General features: G+C 49.4%; 1 protein-coding gene across 1 annotated transcript in view; it reads right to left on the reverse strand.

Annotated features, from left to right (window-relative positions):
* Positions 1-559: 559 nt before the first annotated feature.
* The window catches only part of slc39a11 (solute carrier family 39, member 11), a 98155-nt gene continuing 82017 nt past the window's right edge, over positions 560-16697 (reverse strand). The window contains exons 7-9 of the mRNA XM_064323460.1: positions 14546-14615; positions 4702-4869; positions 560-1758 (exon numbers count right to left, since the gene is read on the reverse strand). Coding sequence (XP_064179530.1) covers positions 1680-1758; positions 4702-4869; positions 14546-14615 — 317 coding nt within the window. The 3' untranslated portion in view covers positions 560-1679. The remainder of the gene's footprint in view (positions 1759-4701; positions 4870-14545; positions 14616-16697) is intronic.

Raw genomic sequence — 16697 nt, forward strand, 5'->3', positions numbered from 1 at the left:
GTCCTCACAGCACACGTCTGGACGCGTCACACACGTGTCCCATCATCCCCCTGTCCTTAAGGACCGCACTGTGCCTGTTACAGCGGCCTTTCTCCCGCCAACTCTCCAACAGACAGACAGGCAGACAGACAGGCAAACAGACAGACAGGCAGACAGACAGGCAGGCAGGCAGACAGACAGACAGGCAGACAGACAGGCAGACAGGCAGACAAAGGCCACCGTACCTCAACAATACCTCAACACAGCAGCCTTGTGTGGAGTCCACTCAATATGGCCGCCACTGGTCTCCATCTTAACATTAGTTATTAAGCCTTTAAGGTGTGAGGTCACAAATACATGATTAGAGTGTTCTTAACTGAACATTCTAATGCTGATGTCACAATCACTACTGGTGCTCTAGCTGACTGACTTATAGTTCTGTGGAAAAAAACTTACAAACTCATACTCACAAGCGCGCACACACATGCACACATTCATTCACATACACACAAGTACATACACACACGCTCACACACACACACAGTGTAATTCGTCCAATAAAACACACAGAAACACAAGATTAGAAAACTCAATCATTTATTACCCCCCATTAAGCCCTCAATCACACCGCCCCCTTCATTTTCTTAATTTAATCGGAACGCAGGTAAGATTCTAAAAAGCGAGAGAACAAATAAAGGGACCAACATCTCCCCCACTTCCTTCATACGGACCAGAGAAACGGACCTGAACGCACTGGAATATCCCACGGGGAATGAACAGAAGTGAGGAACAGGCAGGTAAACACAGTCATGGTAAACAGGGTAAACACAGTGAGGGATGATGGGTGAACACGGTGAGGGAGGATGGGGTCTGTCCATCCCTCCCTCCCTCTTCACCCCTCCCTCTCTCACTTCATCCTTTGCTTTGCCTCTTTCAATTCCTCCCTCTCTCCATCAATCCACCGCAGAAGAACAGGGCCAAGTAGAGAGAAAACTACTCTCCCTCTCTCTCTCACACACACACACACACACACACACACACACACACACACACGCAGCTTAGCTGCCAGATATGATCCAGCTTCAGCGGACACAGAATTGCAGCTGAACTTGAGCAGAGATTCTCTAAGCTTTGGCTGCTCAAATTTTAACGGGGAGGCATCGCGATTCAGGTGCACTGCCCGCACAGAGCTGCACCAATCCGATGATCCCATTCTGCAGGCTCAACAGGAAGAGGAAGCTCTCACACAGCGCACTTCCTGTGCAAAGTGCTGCAGTCACAGTGTAGCAAGGGAGTCAAACTGGCCAGAAAAGGGAAGGTAGAACCAAGCTGGGAGAGGAACTCTTAGTCACCCACACATTCAGAACATGCCATCTCAAAAAAAAACAAACATCTTTCATGTCACTCACACCAATATTACATTTCAAGTATGATTACAGTACTTTATCTGGTCAGCATCAATTAAAAAATAAAAATAAAATAAAAATTGTACAAGCTTTTCTTTTCTTATGTTTCAGTTTTTTTTTTGGTTTGTATTTTTAAGAAATTGTATTAGATAAAGGCAATTATCCCCCATTTACAAACAAACAAATGAAAAAAAAAAAAGACAGACATTTTGGAAAAATTAAAAAAAAAAAAAGTCAAAACTTGGTCCCTTGATTTCTGTTTTTTTTTCCGGGCGGTTGCCGCGGTGACCAAATTCAGCCCAGGCCCACGTCCAGTGACATCATCACCACGAAGCCCAAGATGGAGGTCCAGGAGGCCAGCTTCCCGTTTCCACTGTAAGACACGCATCACAGCGAGCGTCACAGCACGCATCACAGCACGCATCACACAGCACGCATCACAGCACACATCACAGCGAGCGTCACAGCATGCATCACAGCACGCATCACGCATCACAACACGCATCACAGCGCGCATCACAGCACGCATCACGCATCACAGCACGCATCACGCATCACAGCACGCATCACGCATCACACATCACAGCACGCATCACCGCATGCATCACAGCACGCATCACACAGCACACATCACCGCACGCATCACCGCATGCATCACACAGCACGCATCACCGCACGCATCACCGCATGCATCACAGCACGCATCACACAGCACGCATCACCGCACGCATCACAGCACGCAACACCGCACGCATCACACATCACAGCAGCATCACAGCACGCATCACGCATCACAGCACGCATCACAGCACGCATCACAGTGCGCATCACGCATCACAGCACGCATCACAGCACGTATCACGCATCACACATCACAGCACGCATCACCGCATGCATCACAGCACGCATCACACAGCACACATCACCGCACGCATCACCGCATGCATCACACAGCACGCATCACCGCACGCATCACCGCATGCATCACAGCACGCATCACACAGCACGCATCACCGCACGCATCACAGCACGCAACACCGCACGCATCACACATCACAGCACGCATCACAGCACGCATCACGCATCACAGCACGCATCACAGCACGCATCACAGCGCGCATCACGCATCACAGCACGCATCACAGCACGTATCACGCATCACAGCACGCATCACGCATCACAGCACACATCACAGCACGCGTCACAGCACGCATCACAGCACACATCACGCATCACACATCACAGCACGCATCACAGCACACATCACGCATCACACATCACAGCACGCATCACAGCACGCATCACAGCACGCATCACAGCATGTGTCACAGCACGCATCACAACACGCATCACAGCACACAACACATCACGCATCACAGCACGCATCATAGCACGCATCACGCATCACAACACGCATCACAGCACACATCACAACAGCACGCATCACAGCACGCATCACATCACGCATCACAGCACGCATCACAGCACGCATCACGCATCACAGCACGCATCACAGCGCGCATCACAGCGCGCATCACAGCACGCATCACAGCACGCATCACGCATCACAACACGCATCACAGCACGCATCACGCATCACAGCACGCGTCACAGCACGCATCACGCATCACAGCACGCATCGCAGCACGCATCGCAGCACGCATCACAGCACGCATCACAGCACGCATCACAGCGCGCATCACAGCACGCATCACAGCACGCATCACAGCACGCATCACAGCACGCATCACAGCACGCAGCACGCGTCGCAGCGAGCGTCCAGACAGGCACTCTACAGATGCTCTTGTCCAGAGAAACGTACGCAGCTCAAATTCATTCTGTTTACACAGCTGGGTGTTCACTAAAGCAGTTCAGGTTGAACTGGAGGTGCCCCTCCCTGGTAATCGAGCTGGCAACCTCTTATTTTCAGGCCCAGGACCCTTAACCTCAGACAGACCTCACCTCACAGACGCACGGTCTGGTTTCCCTCACAAAGACACGTTTCATAAAATAAAAACTGCCACCACCGCAGACCACCTGTCTGCAGAACAGAGCTGAACCTGTTAGAAACAGAGGGGTGGATTCAACTTAACAACGACTGACCGCTCAGGTTTACCACAACGAACACAGACCAGAACAGCTCCTACACCAAACTACCTTCTCCTTTTTTCAGTCTCCTTTCAATCGCTCTCACTCTTTCCTTCTCTTCCTAACTCACCCCCTTTCTCTCCCTCTTTCTTTCTCCTACTGCCCCTCTTTCTCTTTCCATCCCACCCAGACCCCCCCCCCCCCCCCCGAGAGAGGCTCTCTGCACAAAGAGGGGGATTGATAAAGAGGTCCGAGCGGAGGAGGGACACTTCAGAGTCTGTGAATCAGGAACGAGAGGTTAAGAAAACAACGAGGCTCTGAAGACCCGTTCAGTTCCCACTCAGTAGAGAAGGAATCATCTGTGCACACACTGGCCTCTCTGAGAAACAGGAAACAGAATCATCTCTGCACACACTGGTCTCTCTGAGAAACAGGAAACAGAATCATCTGTGCACACACTGGCCTCTCTGAGAAACAGGAAATAGAATCATCTGTGCACACACTGGCCTCTCTGAGAAAGAGGAAACAGAATCATCTGTGCACACACTGGCCTCTCTGAGAAACAGGAAACAGAATCATCTGTGCACACACTGGCCTCTCTGAGAAACAGGAAACAGAATCATCTCTGCACACACTGGCCTCTCTGAGAAACAGGAAACAGAATCATCTCTGCACACACTGGCCTCTCTGAGAAACAGGAAACAGAATCATCTGTGCACACACTGGCCTCTCTGAGAAACAGGAAACAGAATCATCTCTGCACACACTGGCCTCTCTGAGAAACAGGAAACAGAATCATCCTGCACACACTGGCCTCTCTGAGAAACAGGAAAAGAATCATCTCTGCACAAACTGGCCTCTCTGAGAAACAGGAAACAGAATCATCTCTGCACAAACTGGCCTCTCTGAGAAACAGGAAACAGAATCATCTCTGCACACACTGGCCTCTCTGAGAAACAGGAAACAGAATCATCTGTGCACACACTGGCCTCTCTGAGAACCAGGAAATAGAATCATCTGTGCACACACTGGCCTCTCTGAGAAACAGGAAATAGAATCATCTGTGCACACACTGGGCTCTGAGAAACAGGAAACAGAATCATCTCTGCACACACTGGCCTCTCTGAGAAACAGGAAACAGAATCATCTCTGCACACACTGGCCTCTCTGAGAAACAGGAAACAGAATTATCTCTGCACAAACTTTCTAGCTCCCTCCCACCACTCACCTGACTTGTGCCTCGGGGATGATGTCATCCACGACCACGTAGACCATGGCGCCTGCGGCGAAGGCTAGCGCGTACGGGAGCAACGGCTCTGCCATCACTACGGCAACCGCGCCTATTAACCCGGCAATCGGCTCCACCATCCCACTCAGCTGGCCATACCTGAGGAACCGCACACCCATTACATTACATTACATTACATTACATCCATACCTGAGGAGACACACACATTACATTACATTACATTACAGCCATACCTGAGGAACCGCACACCCATTACATTACATTACATTACAGCCATACCTGAGGAACACACACATTACATTACATTACATTACAGCCATACCTGAGGAACACACACACACACACACATACCATCACACACACCATAAACACACACACGCACACACACACACGCACACACACACACACACACATACAAAACAACACCCACGCAACAGCACACACACCACAACAACTACACTATCAGACCATGAAACTAAGACAGAGACCACTCAACGGTTTAACAGGAACACAACGGTGGGAACCAGGGGAAAACCTGAACTGAACAGGAGTCACTCTGAGTACATTACCAGAAAAAACAAGTTCAAAGAGAGTGTGCTATACCAGAGCATACCACACTCTCTGTATGCCAGAGCATACCACACTCTCTGTATGCCAAAGGCAATACAAGAGATTTCAGTGATAAACTGCATGTGTGTGTGGTATGTGTCGAGAGTGGCATGGAGTGTGTGTGTGGCACATGGCGCGTGCATGCAGAAAAGAAGCACATGTGTTGTGTGAGAGACACGCAGACAAAAAGGTGTGTGCATGCTGATGGTGGTGGCAGCGCAGTGTCATGCGGTGTTAGGAGACACCAGTTGACGAGACAATGCAGTGCATGACAGAGCACACGTTTATGTCGCACGCAAAGCTGCACATGACACCACCACTACCCCTGAGAGCACGCACGCACGCACGCACGCAAACACACACACACACACACACACACACGCAAGCTCACGCAAGGTTCTGGAACTGGATGCCACCGTGGCAGGTCCTGTTCAGGGTGGGGTAATAAGAGGGCACAGAATACAACTCTACAGTTTATACAGCAGTGTACTGAGAGTACTGACACTGAACACTACAGCAGAGTACTGACACTGAACATTACAGACTACAGCAGAGGACTGACACTGAAAACTACAGACTACAGCAGAGTACTGACAACACTACAGACTACAGCAGAGTACCGACACTGAACACTACAGACTACAGCAGAGTACTGACACTGAACACTACAGACTACAGCAGAGTACTGACACTGACAACAACTAAGAGACTACACTGAACTACCACTGAACACTACAGACTACAGCAGAGTACTGACACTGAACACTACAGACTACAGCAGAGTACTGACACTGAACACTACAGACTACAGCAGAGTACTGACACTGAACACTACAGACTACAGCAGAGTACTGACACTGAACACTACAGACTACAGCAGAGTACTGACACTGAACACTACAGACTACAGCAGAGTACTGACACTGAACACTACAGACTACAGCAGAGTACTGACACCTGAATACACTACCTACAGACTACAGCGAGTACTGACGACTGAACACTACACAGATCACACGTCAGAGTACTGAACACCGACACTACTCAGATCTACAGCAGAGTACTGACACTGAACACTACAGATCACAGCAGAGTACTGACACTGAACACTACAGACTACAGCAGAGTACTGACACTGAACACTACAGATCACAGCAGAGATGGTACTGATTGGCTGAGGGGAGACAGAGACAGTCTCCGTTTTTATGGTAGAGAGACTGAGACAGAGAGGGTGAAACTTCAGGAGAGTAAGACTTCTATATCTCGGCCTCTTAGATCAAAGAGTCACAATTTTCTCACAGGCTTTGAATACAGGAGAATAAATACTGGAGTAAACACAGTAGAGTATGGAGAGAGCAGAGCTACATGCACAAAGGCCGTCTGTCTCCTTCCTCTCTCTCCAAACATGTTCATCCCGTGAGATGTCTTTTCTCTGGGCCCCCATGTACGCAGTGGGGGGGGAGTGTGCTGGAGAAAGAGCCTCAGTCCTCCCCACAAAGAAGCGTTTCAAACTACAAAAAACCCAAGGACTACACAGAGAGGATGCAAGAGCTCTGTGTGACTGTGTGCGACTGTGTGACTGCACAGAGCTGTGTGTGGCTGCACAGAGCTGTGTGGGTGACTGTGTGTGTGGCTGCACAGAGCTGTGTGTCACTGTGTGTGACTGCACAGAGCTGTGTGGGTGAATGTGTGTGTGACTGCACAGAGCTGGGAGTGACTGTGTGTGTGACTGTGTGTGGCTGTGTGTGACTGCACACAACTGTGTGTGACTGTGTGTGCAGATGCCCTCAGAGGATGTAGAGGTGGTGTGTCTGTGCTGCTGTGGGATAAGCTGCTGTGCTTTTCTAAGGTTTCCGTGTTTCCCTGGACATCTCACTGGCATCCACTCAAGAGAACTAAGATTAATGACAGCTAGTCACGGAAAGGCTCACAGTACCGCGAGTGAGAAAGGGAGAGAGAGGAAGAGTACAGGAAAGAGAGATAGAGACCGTGTGAGATACAGAGAGAAAAAGGGAGAGATTGAGTGAGAGAGAATTGAGAGAGGGGAAAGAGAGAAAGAGCAAGAGAGGAAAAGAGTGAGAGAAAAGAGACTACAATAAGACTGCACACTCCTTTACTGTTTTCACCAGTAACACACGTTCGGTGGGATAAAGCCACTTTCCCAGCAACTTTAAGAGCAGATCAGATAGCAGTGCCGATAAAATCTCTAAACACTCTCCCTGATCAGGCGGATCCCTGAGATTTCTCCAACCAAAACACCCAGGAACACGACAGAAGAATTTTGCAGTGACTGTGCAGCAGGGCAAGTGGGCTGTAGTATAAACACAGAACGTGTCTCTGGGCCCACTCTGTCCTATAGGGGAGGAGGAGGCTTCAGCGATAAGACAGACCAGTGAAAGCAATCAGGTTTTATGCAGCTCAGAGGATAACAAAAAAATAAAAACTGGTTCCAAAATAAAAAAGAGAGAGGACACACCTGGAGCTCAGAACACAGGGACGGCTGTAAGTGCGGCTCGTGTGTACAGGAGGGCTGGGGGGGGGGGGGATTACAGACAGCAAATACTTTCCCTCAGAGGAGTCTGCCCCCCGGTTACCGGGCAAGGTGATGTCATTAAGATGACGTAATATAGCTATGGACACGCAAACAAGGGCGGTGAGAGTGAGGGAGAGACACACTCACACAGCATAACTCACATCTCACACTCACTCACAACCCTCACACTCACCACACAACAACAACTCTAGCTACATGCACAGCACAACACGAACACCCACTCACTCACACACACACACTCACACTCACTCACACTCACTCACATGTGGGAGAGGCCGTGACAACAGGGCTGTGGTATAAAACATTAACCAGCTACATCAGAGCCAAGTCAGAACCAGGCCTGTATCGACCCGGTCCAGCTCTACAGAACCACTGCCACATCAGAACAGAGTCAGAACCAGGCCTGTATCGACCCGGGTCCAGCTCTGGGTCCAGTCTGTGACTGTATTCCAGTCACAGACACACTGAGAGCAGACTGAGACTGTATTCCAGTCACAGACACACTGAGAGCAGACTGAGACTGTATTCCAGTCACAGACACACTGAGAGCAGACTGAGACTGTATTCCAGTCACAGACACACTGAGAGCAGACTGAGACTGTATTCCAGTCACAGACACACCGAGAGCAGACAGAGTGTATTCCAGTCACAGACACACTGAGAGCAGACTGAGACTGTATTCCAGTCACAGACACACTGAGAGCAGACTGAGACTGTATTCCAGTCACAGACACACTGAGAGCAGACTGAGACTGTATTCCAGTCACAGACACACACAGAGCAGACTGAGACTGTATTCCAGTCACAGACACACTGAGAGCAGACTGAGACTGTATTCCAGTCACAGACACACTGAGAGCAGACTGAGACGGTATTCCAGTCACAGACACACTGAGAGCAGGCTGAGACTGTATTCCAGTCACAGACACACTGAGAGCAGACTGAGACTGTATTCCAGTCACAGACACACTGAGAGCAGACTGAGACGGTATTCCAGTCACAGACACACGAGAGCAGACTAGACTGTATTCCAGTCACAGACACACTGAGAGCAGACTGAGACTGTATTCCAGTCACAGACACACTGAGAGCAGACTGAGACTGTATTCCAGTCACAGACACACTGAGAGCAGACTGAGACTGTATTCCAGTCACAGACACACTGAGAGCAGACTGAGACTGTATTCCAGTCACAGACACACTGAGAGCAGACTGAGACTGTATTCCAGTCACAGACACACTGAGAGCAGACTGAGACTGTATTCCAGTCACAGACACACTGAGAGCAGACTGAGACTGTATTCCAGTCACAGACACACTGAGAGCAGACTGAGACTGTATTCCAGTCACAGACACACTGAGAGCATTTGGGTAAACGCGGTGCATTTGGGTTCAACGCAAAGTGCTCTATGTTCCCCGAGCCTCCCTCTGCTGCTCTCACCCCCCCTCTGCCCCCCTCAGAGAGAGAGTGAGAGAGAGAGAGGGAGAGAGAGGGAGAGAGAGAGAGAGAGAGAGAGGGAGGGGGAGAGAGAGACCCTCTCCCCGGCAGTCATGTCCTTCTGGCCTGCAGTACAATGTTCTCTTTCAGAACTGAAAAGAATAACACTGAGAGTTAAAGGCTTTCCCATCCCAAGAAAACTCAGGGATAGGTTTACAGCCCTCTCGCCCCCTCAGGAAAACTTTAGGGGGGCCCTTCTGGTCCCGGCACCCCTTGTTCTCTCCTGCCCCCTCAGCAGGCGGAGTACCTCAGACAGAAACTCCTCCCCCACAGAGTAGGGGCGGAGCTATGAGCCTCTGCAAGCCCTGCCCACAGGGACAAGCCCAAACAACCGCCAAGTGCAGGTCACTGCTTTGCTGTTATGTCACAGTTTCTACACCCTCACCTATACCCAGACAAGGGGCTATATCAGCTTATACACCCTCACCTATACCCAGACAAGGTGCTATATTAGTTTCTACACCCTCACCTATACCCAGACAAGGCGCTATATTAGTTTCTACACCCTCATCTATACCCACGCAAGGCGCTGTATTAGTTTCTACACTCTTACTTATACCCACGCAAGGCGCTATATTAGTTTCTACGCTCTCACCTATACCCACACAAGGCGCTATATTAGTTTCTACACCCTCACCTATACCCAGACAAGGCGCTATATTAGTTTCTACACCCTCACCTATACCCAGGCAAGGCGCTATATTAGTTTCTACACCCTCAACTATAGCCACACAAGGTGCTATATCAGCTTCTACACCCTCACCCATAACACCCGTCCCTTTAAGAAAATCTACCAGCTCCTACATAAGATGGCAAATTAAGACCCTACTCTTATACAAGTACACCCCAAAGATGCTGGCTTGGGGAAGAAGCAGCGTAAACCCATCCCAACCCCCACCCCAACCCCACACCCCACTCCCGCATACCCCCATCCCCCCACCCCCCCCCCCCCCCCCCCACTGTGACGGGGCTAACTGTTGAGAACAGCGAGAGGAGGCCTTCAGCCCGCAGCTGAACCAACAGAAACCAAACGGGCCCCGCCCACTCCCAGCAGCCCCGCTCAGCCGCCACGTCACTATGGAGACCGGTGGAGTCCGGGGTACCGGTGAAGGGGATGAGGCTTATTCACTGTGACTCACAACACAGACACGAGTGCAAAGGTCAGGGGTCAAAGTGCAGTAATTCTGACAGAGGGGGGGACACTGCAGTCCTAAGAGAGACAGCGAGTGTAAGAAGAGCAGACTATTGACCACTTCTCACCTACGCTTTTTAACATCAAACTAAGTCACACAAAAAGTTCTCTCTCACTCAGGATGGATGGGCAGGATCTCGGTCAGAGAGACAGGATCTCTATCAGAGAAACAGGACCTCTATCAGAGAGACAGGATCTCTATCAGAGAGACAGGACCTCCATCAGTGAGGCAGGATCTCTGCCAGAGAGACAGGATCTCTGAGCCAGAGAGACAATATCTCTGCCAGAAAAAAAGCCATGAATGACAGCATGTAGGGAAGCAATGTGTATGAAAGTATGACATAATAAAATTACACCTTATACACACATTTCTATAATCAGGGGCGTGACCCGAAGACCAACCCTATTTAACAGACTGAGGACAGTACTGACACCAGGAGCATGCACAGAAGACCACAGACTGGCTTCCCTCAGGAGCTGCTGCAGTCTCTCAGCTTCAGGGGTGCAGACAGAAACGGGACCTTAAAGTTAAAAGACCCGTTATTTCCAGAAAAAAAAAACGTAATTCAGGGCAATAAAATAGATTTAGTTCAGTTTCAAACACGACACAGCATCGCAAGAAATGCGTCCGTCTTTAAACCTCCCAATGAGGTCATCTGGAACTTTTACTGAAGGCAAAAGCTAGGTTTTTTTATGGGTTTTAGATGGGACATTACAACTCAATTACTAGCTAAAGATCCTTAAGTGAATCATTTAGCCACAAGTGCACTTTATGGCAGCCAAGTGTGGATTCTGTCTTCAGTACAAGATTAAGAAGAACACAATGAGACAGGTGTGCCCCTGAAATGTGTAACTCTGTAAAAAGTTTTTCATGCTACACTACAGAAAATAAATTACGTGAAGAAAAACACATAATTATATATATGGTCATCACTATTTACAGAGAGTAAATATCACACCGTCTGACGAAAGCAGCAAACTAAGCACCCCGCGCTGGTTCAGGGCAAGGCCCTGTCTGCAAGAACCAGACTTTACCGTACGGCGAGACGCGGTCTGGCGGTCACAGCGAACGCACCGCCCAGGCTGTGTGTAATCATGTGACCGCACTACAAACAGTGTGTGTATATGTATACATGTGTGTGCGTCTGTGTGGGTATATGTGTGTGTGTGTGTGTGTGTGTGTGTGTGTGTGTGAAAGACACAGATACAGGGTTTATGGGATATCAAGAGTCTCCGCCCCTCCACCTGCTCCACCCCTCCCCCTCCTGCTCCACCCACTCCTCTGCCTTGCTCCACCCCTGGCAGGAAGCCCCCACCCACAGAACAATGTACCTGCAGGACAGAACCACAGTCCTACAAAGCTGGTCTTATACTTCAGGTCTCTCACACACACAGTGGTGGACAGGGAGAGAGGGAGGGAGAGAAAGGGAAAGAGATAGAGAGATGAACAGAGAGGGAGACAGAAAAGCAGGGAGAGAGAGAAGAAAGGCTCAGGCTTTCAGAAGGAAATGTCATCTGGTTCCCCTTTTCCACGGACACAACAGCTTTGGGTGTACAGAGAGGGAGCGAGAGAGATAGACAGAAAGGGGTCAGGATGGGGGAAAGGAGGAGAGAGAGAAAGGGTGCAAGAGAGGAAGAGAGAGTGAAACACACACACACACACACTCACACGCTCACACGCTCACACGCACACACGCACACACGCACACACTCACGCTCACACACACGGTCACGCTCACACACACACACACATATGCACACAGGCACACACACACACTTACACTCACACAAACATACTCACACGCACGCTCACACACATGCACGCACGCACGCACACACACATACTCACACTCACACACACTCTCTCACACACACCCAAAGAGCCCCACATTCCACAGACCAGTACTGCAGTGAGCCTCCTGAGGATGGTTAAATGGTAAATGGTAAATGGACTGCATTTATACAGCGCTTTTATCCAAAGCGCTTTACAATTGATGCCTCTCATTCGCCAGAGCAGTTAGGGGTTAGGTGTCTTGCTCAAGGACACTTCGACACGCCCAGGGCGGGGTTTGAACCGGCAACCCTCCGACTGCCAGACAATCGGTCTTACCTCCTGAGCTATGTCACCCTGGTTAGAGAAAGAGCTACTGTACTGCACAGCACCAGGAATGCAGAGTGTGTGTGTGTGTGTGTGCGTGTGTGTGTGTGTGCATGTGTAAAATAAACCGCATTAACAGTAACTGATGAGGGCTGTGTCCCTGACCTCTCTGACGGACAGTATGAGGAGGAGAGTACCACAAGCAGCCACCAGGGGGCAGCAGCACACAGCAGCGCAGCTCTACGCCTGCCTGAGACTCTGAACTCACACAAAGGCGCCCTGTTCGGCCGACTGGCTCCGCAGAGCAAACACAGCTTTCCCAGGGAGGACAAACGGCCGTCCTGTTCAGCGGTGTGGCCGCTGGAACGCGGTGGGGTGTGTGTGTGTGTGTGTGTGTGTGTGTGAGTATGTGTCTGTGTGTGTGTAGGTGTGTGTATGTGTGTGTGTGAGGGGACTACATTCCCACACTGTGACCACTCCACAGCCAGACTGATACAGACCACACCACTGTGACCACTCCACAGACCGCACTTTTACAGACCACACCACTGTGACCACTCCACAGACCGCACTTTTACAGACCACACCACTGTGACCACTCCACAGCCAGACTGATACAGACCACACCACTGTGACCACTCCACAGACCAGACTGATACAGACCACACCACTGTGACCTCTCCACAGACCACACTGATACAGACCACACCACTGTGACCACTCCACAGACCAGACTGATACAGACCACACCACTGTGACCACACCACTGTGACCACTCCACAGACCACACTGATACAGACCACACCACTGTGACCACTCCACAGCCAGACTGATACAGACCACACCACTGTGACCACTCCACAGACCAGCGCTTGTGTTCAAATTCCTCACAATGAATAACACTACTGCTCCACAGAGACTAGTACAGGACAGTAACTACTGTGAATAAAAAGAGAATCAACCAAAATGAACATGACCAACATGACTACTCCACAGACCAGACACTAGAGACACAACACAATGATGAACTCCAAAAGACAGACTGATACAGAACCAACCACTGAGACTGACTCAACACAGAAACCACACATAAGACGACCAACCACAAGAGAACTCATCACAGCCAGTACCATGTGCTCATCAATAATCCTCAACAAAATGAATAAACACTACAATGACTCAACACAGAGACTCAGTACAGACAGTGAACACTTGGAATAAAAAAGAGAAACTCAACACAAGAGACTGAACACTGCAACCCAACATGAGACTGACTCAACACAAGAAAAACTCAACACAAGAGACTGACTCAACACAAGAGAATCTCAACACAAGAGACTGACTCAACACAAGAAAAACTCAACACAAGAGACTGACTCAACACAAGAGAATCTCAACACAAGAGACTGACTCAACACAAGAGAAACTCAACACAAGAGACTGACTCAACACAAGAGAAACTCAACACAAGAGACTGAACACTCAACACAAGATAGAAGAAAACTCAACACAAGAGACTGACTCAACACAAGAGATAACTCAACACAAGAGAATGCCAACACAAGAGCTGATCAACCAAAACTCAACACAAGAGACTGACTCAACACAAGAGAACTCAACACAAGAGACTGACTCAACACAAGAGAACTCAACACAAGAGACTGACTCAACACAAGAATCCGAGACGACTCAACACAAGGACTCAACCAAGGACTGACTCAACCAAGAGAACTCAACAAGAGACTGACCAACCAGAGACTCAAACAGAGCGACTCACACAAGAGAAACTCAACACAAGAGACTGACTCAACACAAGAGAAACTCAACACAAGAGACTGACTCAACGCAAGAGAATGAAGGGGCGGAGCCTACCTGGCGCTCTCGAAGGTGGCGGACGGGGTTTTCCCAACGGCGCCAAATCCCACGCCAACGGCCAGCCCCTCTGAAACAAGAGCAATGCTGGAGTTAGAGAGAGAGAGAGAGAGAGAGAGAGAGAGAGGGGGGAGAGAGAGAGAGGAAAGAGAGAGGGGGGGAGAGAGAGAGAGAGAGGGAGAGTGAGGAAAGAGAGGGAGAGGGAGAGAGAGAGAAGGAGAGAGAGAGAGGGAGAGTGAGGAAAGAGAGAGGGAGAGAGAGGAAACAGAGAGAGAAGGAGAGAAAGAGAGAAGAGAGAGCGGAGAAAGTAAGAGAAAGGCGAAGAGAGGAGAGAGCAAAGTACATCTATGCCCTGTCATAATCAAAATTATTATTATTATTGTGCCAATTGTGGTTGTTACGACAGTTACATATAGCAATTGATATAGCAATTTCTATGTTGAATTTACGCTCACGTTGTACTGTATTTCTGTACGTACGCTTTGGTAATATTTACAAATGTATTTCATGTCATTAAAACATTCTGAATTTAAATTTGAGAGCGAGAGAAAGAGGAGAGAGAAAAAAGGGAGAAGGTGAGGGGGAAGAGAGGGAGAGAGGGGGGAGAAAGGGAGACAGAGACACATACACACACGCACGCACGCACACACCACACACACACACACACACAGATAAAATGGGCACAGATAATGACTATTTTGATGTTTATATTTTCAGCAGTGTCCCAGCTCTTCTCCAGTAACTGTGTGTTGTGTATCAGGAGGTGAAAGAGGCCCGCCCCCCCCCGCGGCCCCCCCCCTGGATGGATGCACTTTCAGCACACCTTGCAGAACTAATTACTGCCGGCGAACGACACCTTTCCTCTCTTTCTTCTCTTCCTTCTTTCTTTCTTCCTCTGATTACTCCTGTCTGTCATCACCCAGACGGTAAATTACTGGCAGTCACCCAGCTCCCGCGACCCAGCCGTCCCCTCCCGTGCGCACAAGGCCCGAGCTTACCCGCCGTCGCCACGGGGACGGTTCAAAGTAACTGCCAAAAATGAAGCTCGATCGACAATGCTCAAATACTCGAGGGTCTCTTCAGGAGACCGCTGCTTTGCAAAACCCTGAGCAAGCACATTAATTACCCAAAATTGTTTGCTTTCAGATGTGTTATTACCCACAATACGTGTCACCGGCAACAAACTGGTTTACTTGAGGGGGCTGAAATATAAAAGCTCACAGTGCCACCTTGTGGTGCCAATACGAACAGCACCTTTAGTTCTGCTTATTTACCACTGTGGCCTTTGAGTGTTAGATGGACTGTAAATGGACTGTAAACAGACACAGTGAGCTAGAAACTGGGAGCAGCGGGAGAGTAGAAACTGTTCAATATTATCATCATGACCACAAACACACATCACTGACACAGAAAGAAAAGAGGAAAAAAATCAACTGTCTGGCAGGTGTGTGTGTGTGTGTGTGTGTGTGTGTGTGTGTGTGAATGTGTCTATGCTTGTGTGTGTGTGTGTGTGCATGTGACTGCCTGTCTGTCAGCGAGTGTGTGTGTATGTGACTGCCTGTCTGCGAGCGTGTGTGTATGTTTTTTTTTGTGTGCGTGTGCATGTGTGTGTGCATGTGTCTGTGTGTGTGTGTGCATGTGTCTGTGCGTGTATCTATGTTTGTGTGAGTGAGTGTGTGTATGTGTGCATGTGCATGTGTGTGTGTGTGTGTGTGTGTGTTTGTGTGTATGTGCATGTGCGTCTATGTGTGGGTGTGTGTGTGTGTGTGCATGTGTCTGTGCATGTGTATCTATGTGTGTGTGTGTGTGTGTGCATGTGTCTGTGTGTTTGTGTATGTGCATGTGTGTCTATGTTTGTGTGTGTGTGTGTGTGTGTTTGTGTATGTGCTGTGTGTCTATTGTGTGTGTGTGTGTGTTGTGCGTGTGGTCTGCTCTTGTGGTGTGTATGGTATGTGTGAGTGGTATTATGTTTGTGTGTGTGTGTGTGTGTTTATGTTTGTGTGTGTGTGTGTGTGTTTGTGTATGTGCGTGTGTGTGTGTGTGAGTGTGAGTGTTCATGTGTCAGATCGTGCCTGAGTCAGTCAGTAGAGTCCCCACAGAGCAGAAGCAGAGATCATTATGAGGACCTTGTGCTCAAACCCTCAGTCTCCGC

This window comes from Anguilla rostrata, chromosome 2, assembly GCF_018555375.3.
Source record: "Anguilla rostrata isolate EN2019 chromosome 2, ASM1855537v3, whole genome shotgun sequence".
NCBI classification, from domain to species: domain Eukaryota; kingdom Metazoa; phylum Chordata; class Actinopteri; order Anguilliformes; family Anguillidae; genus Anguilla; species Anguilla rostrata.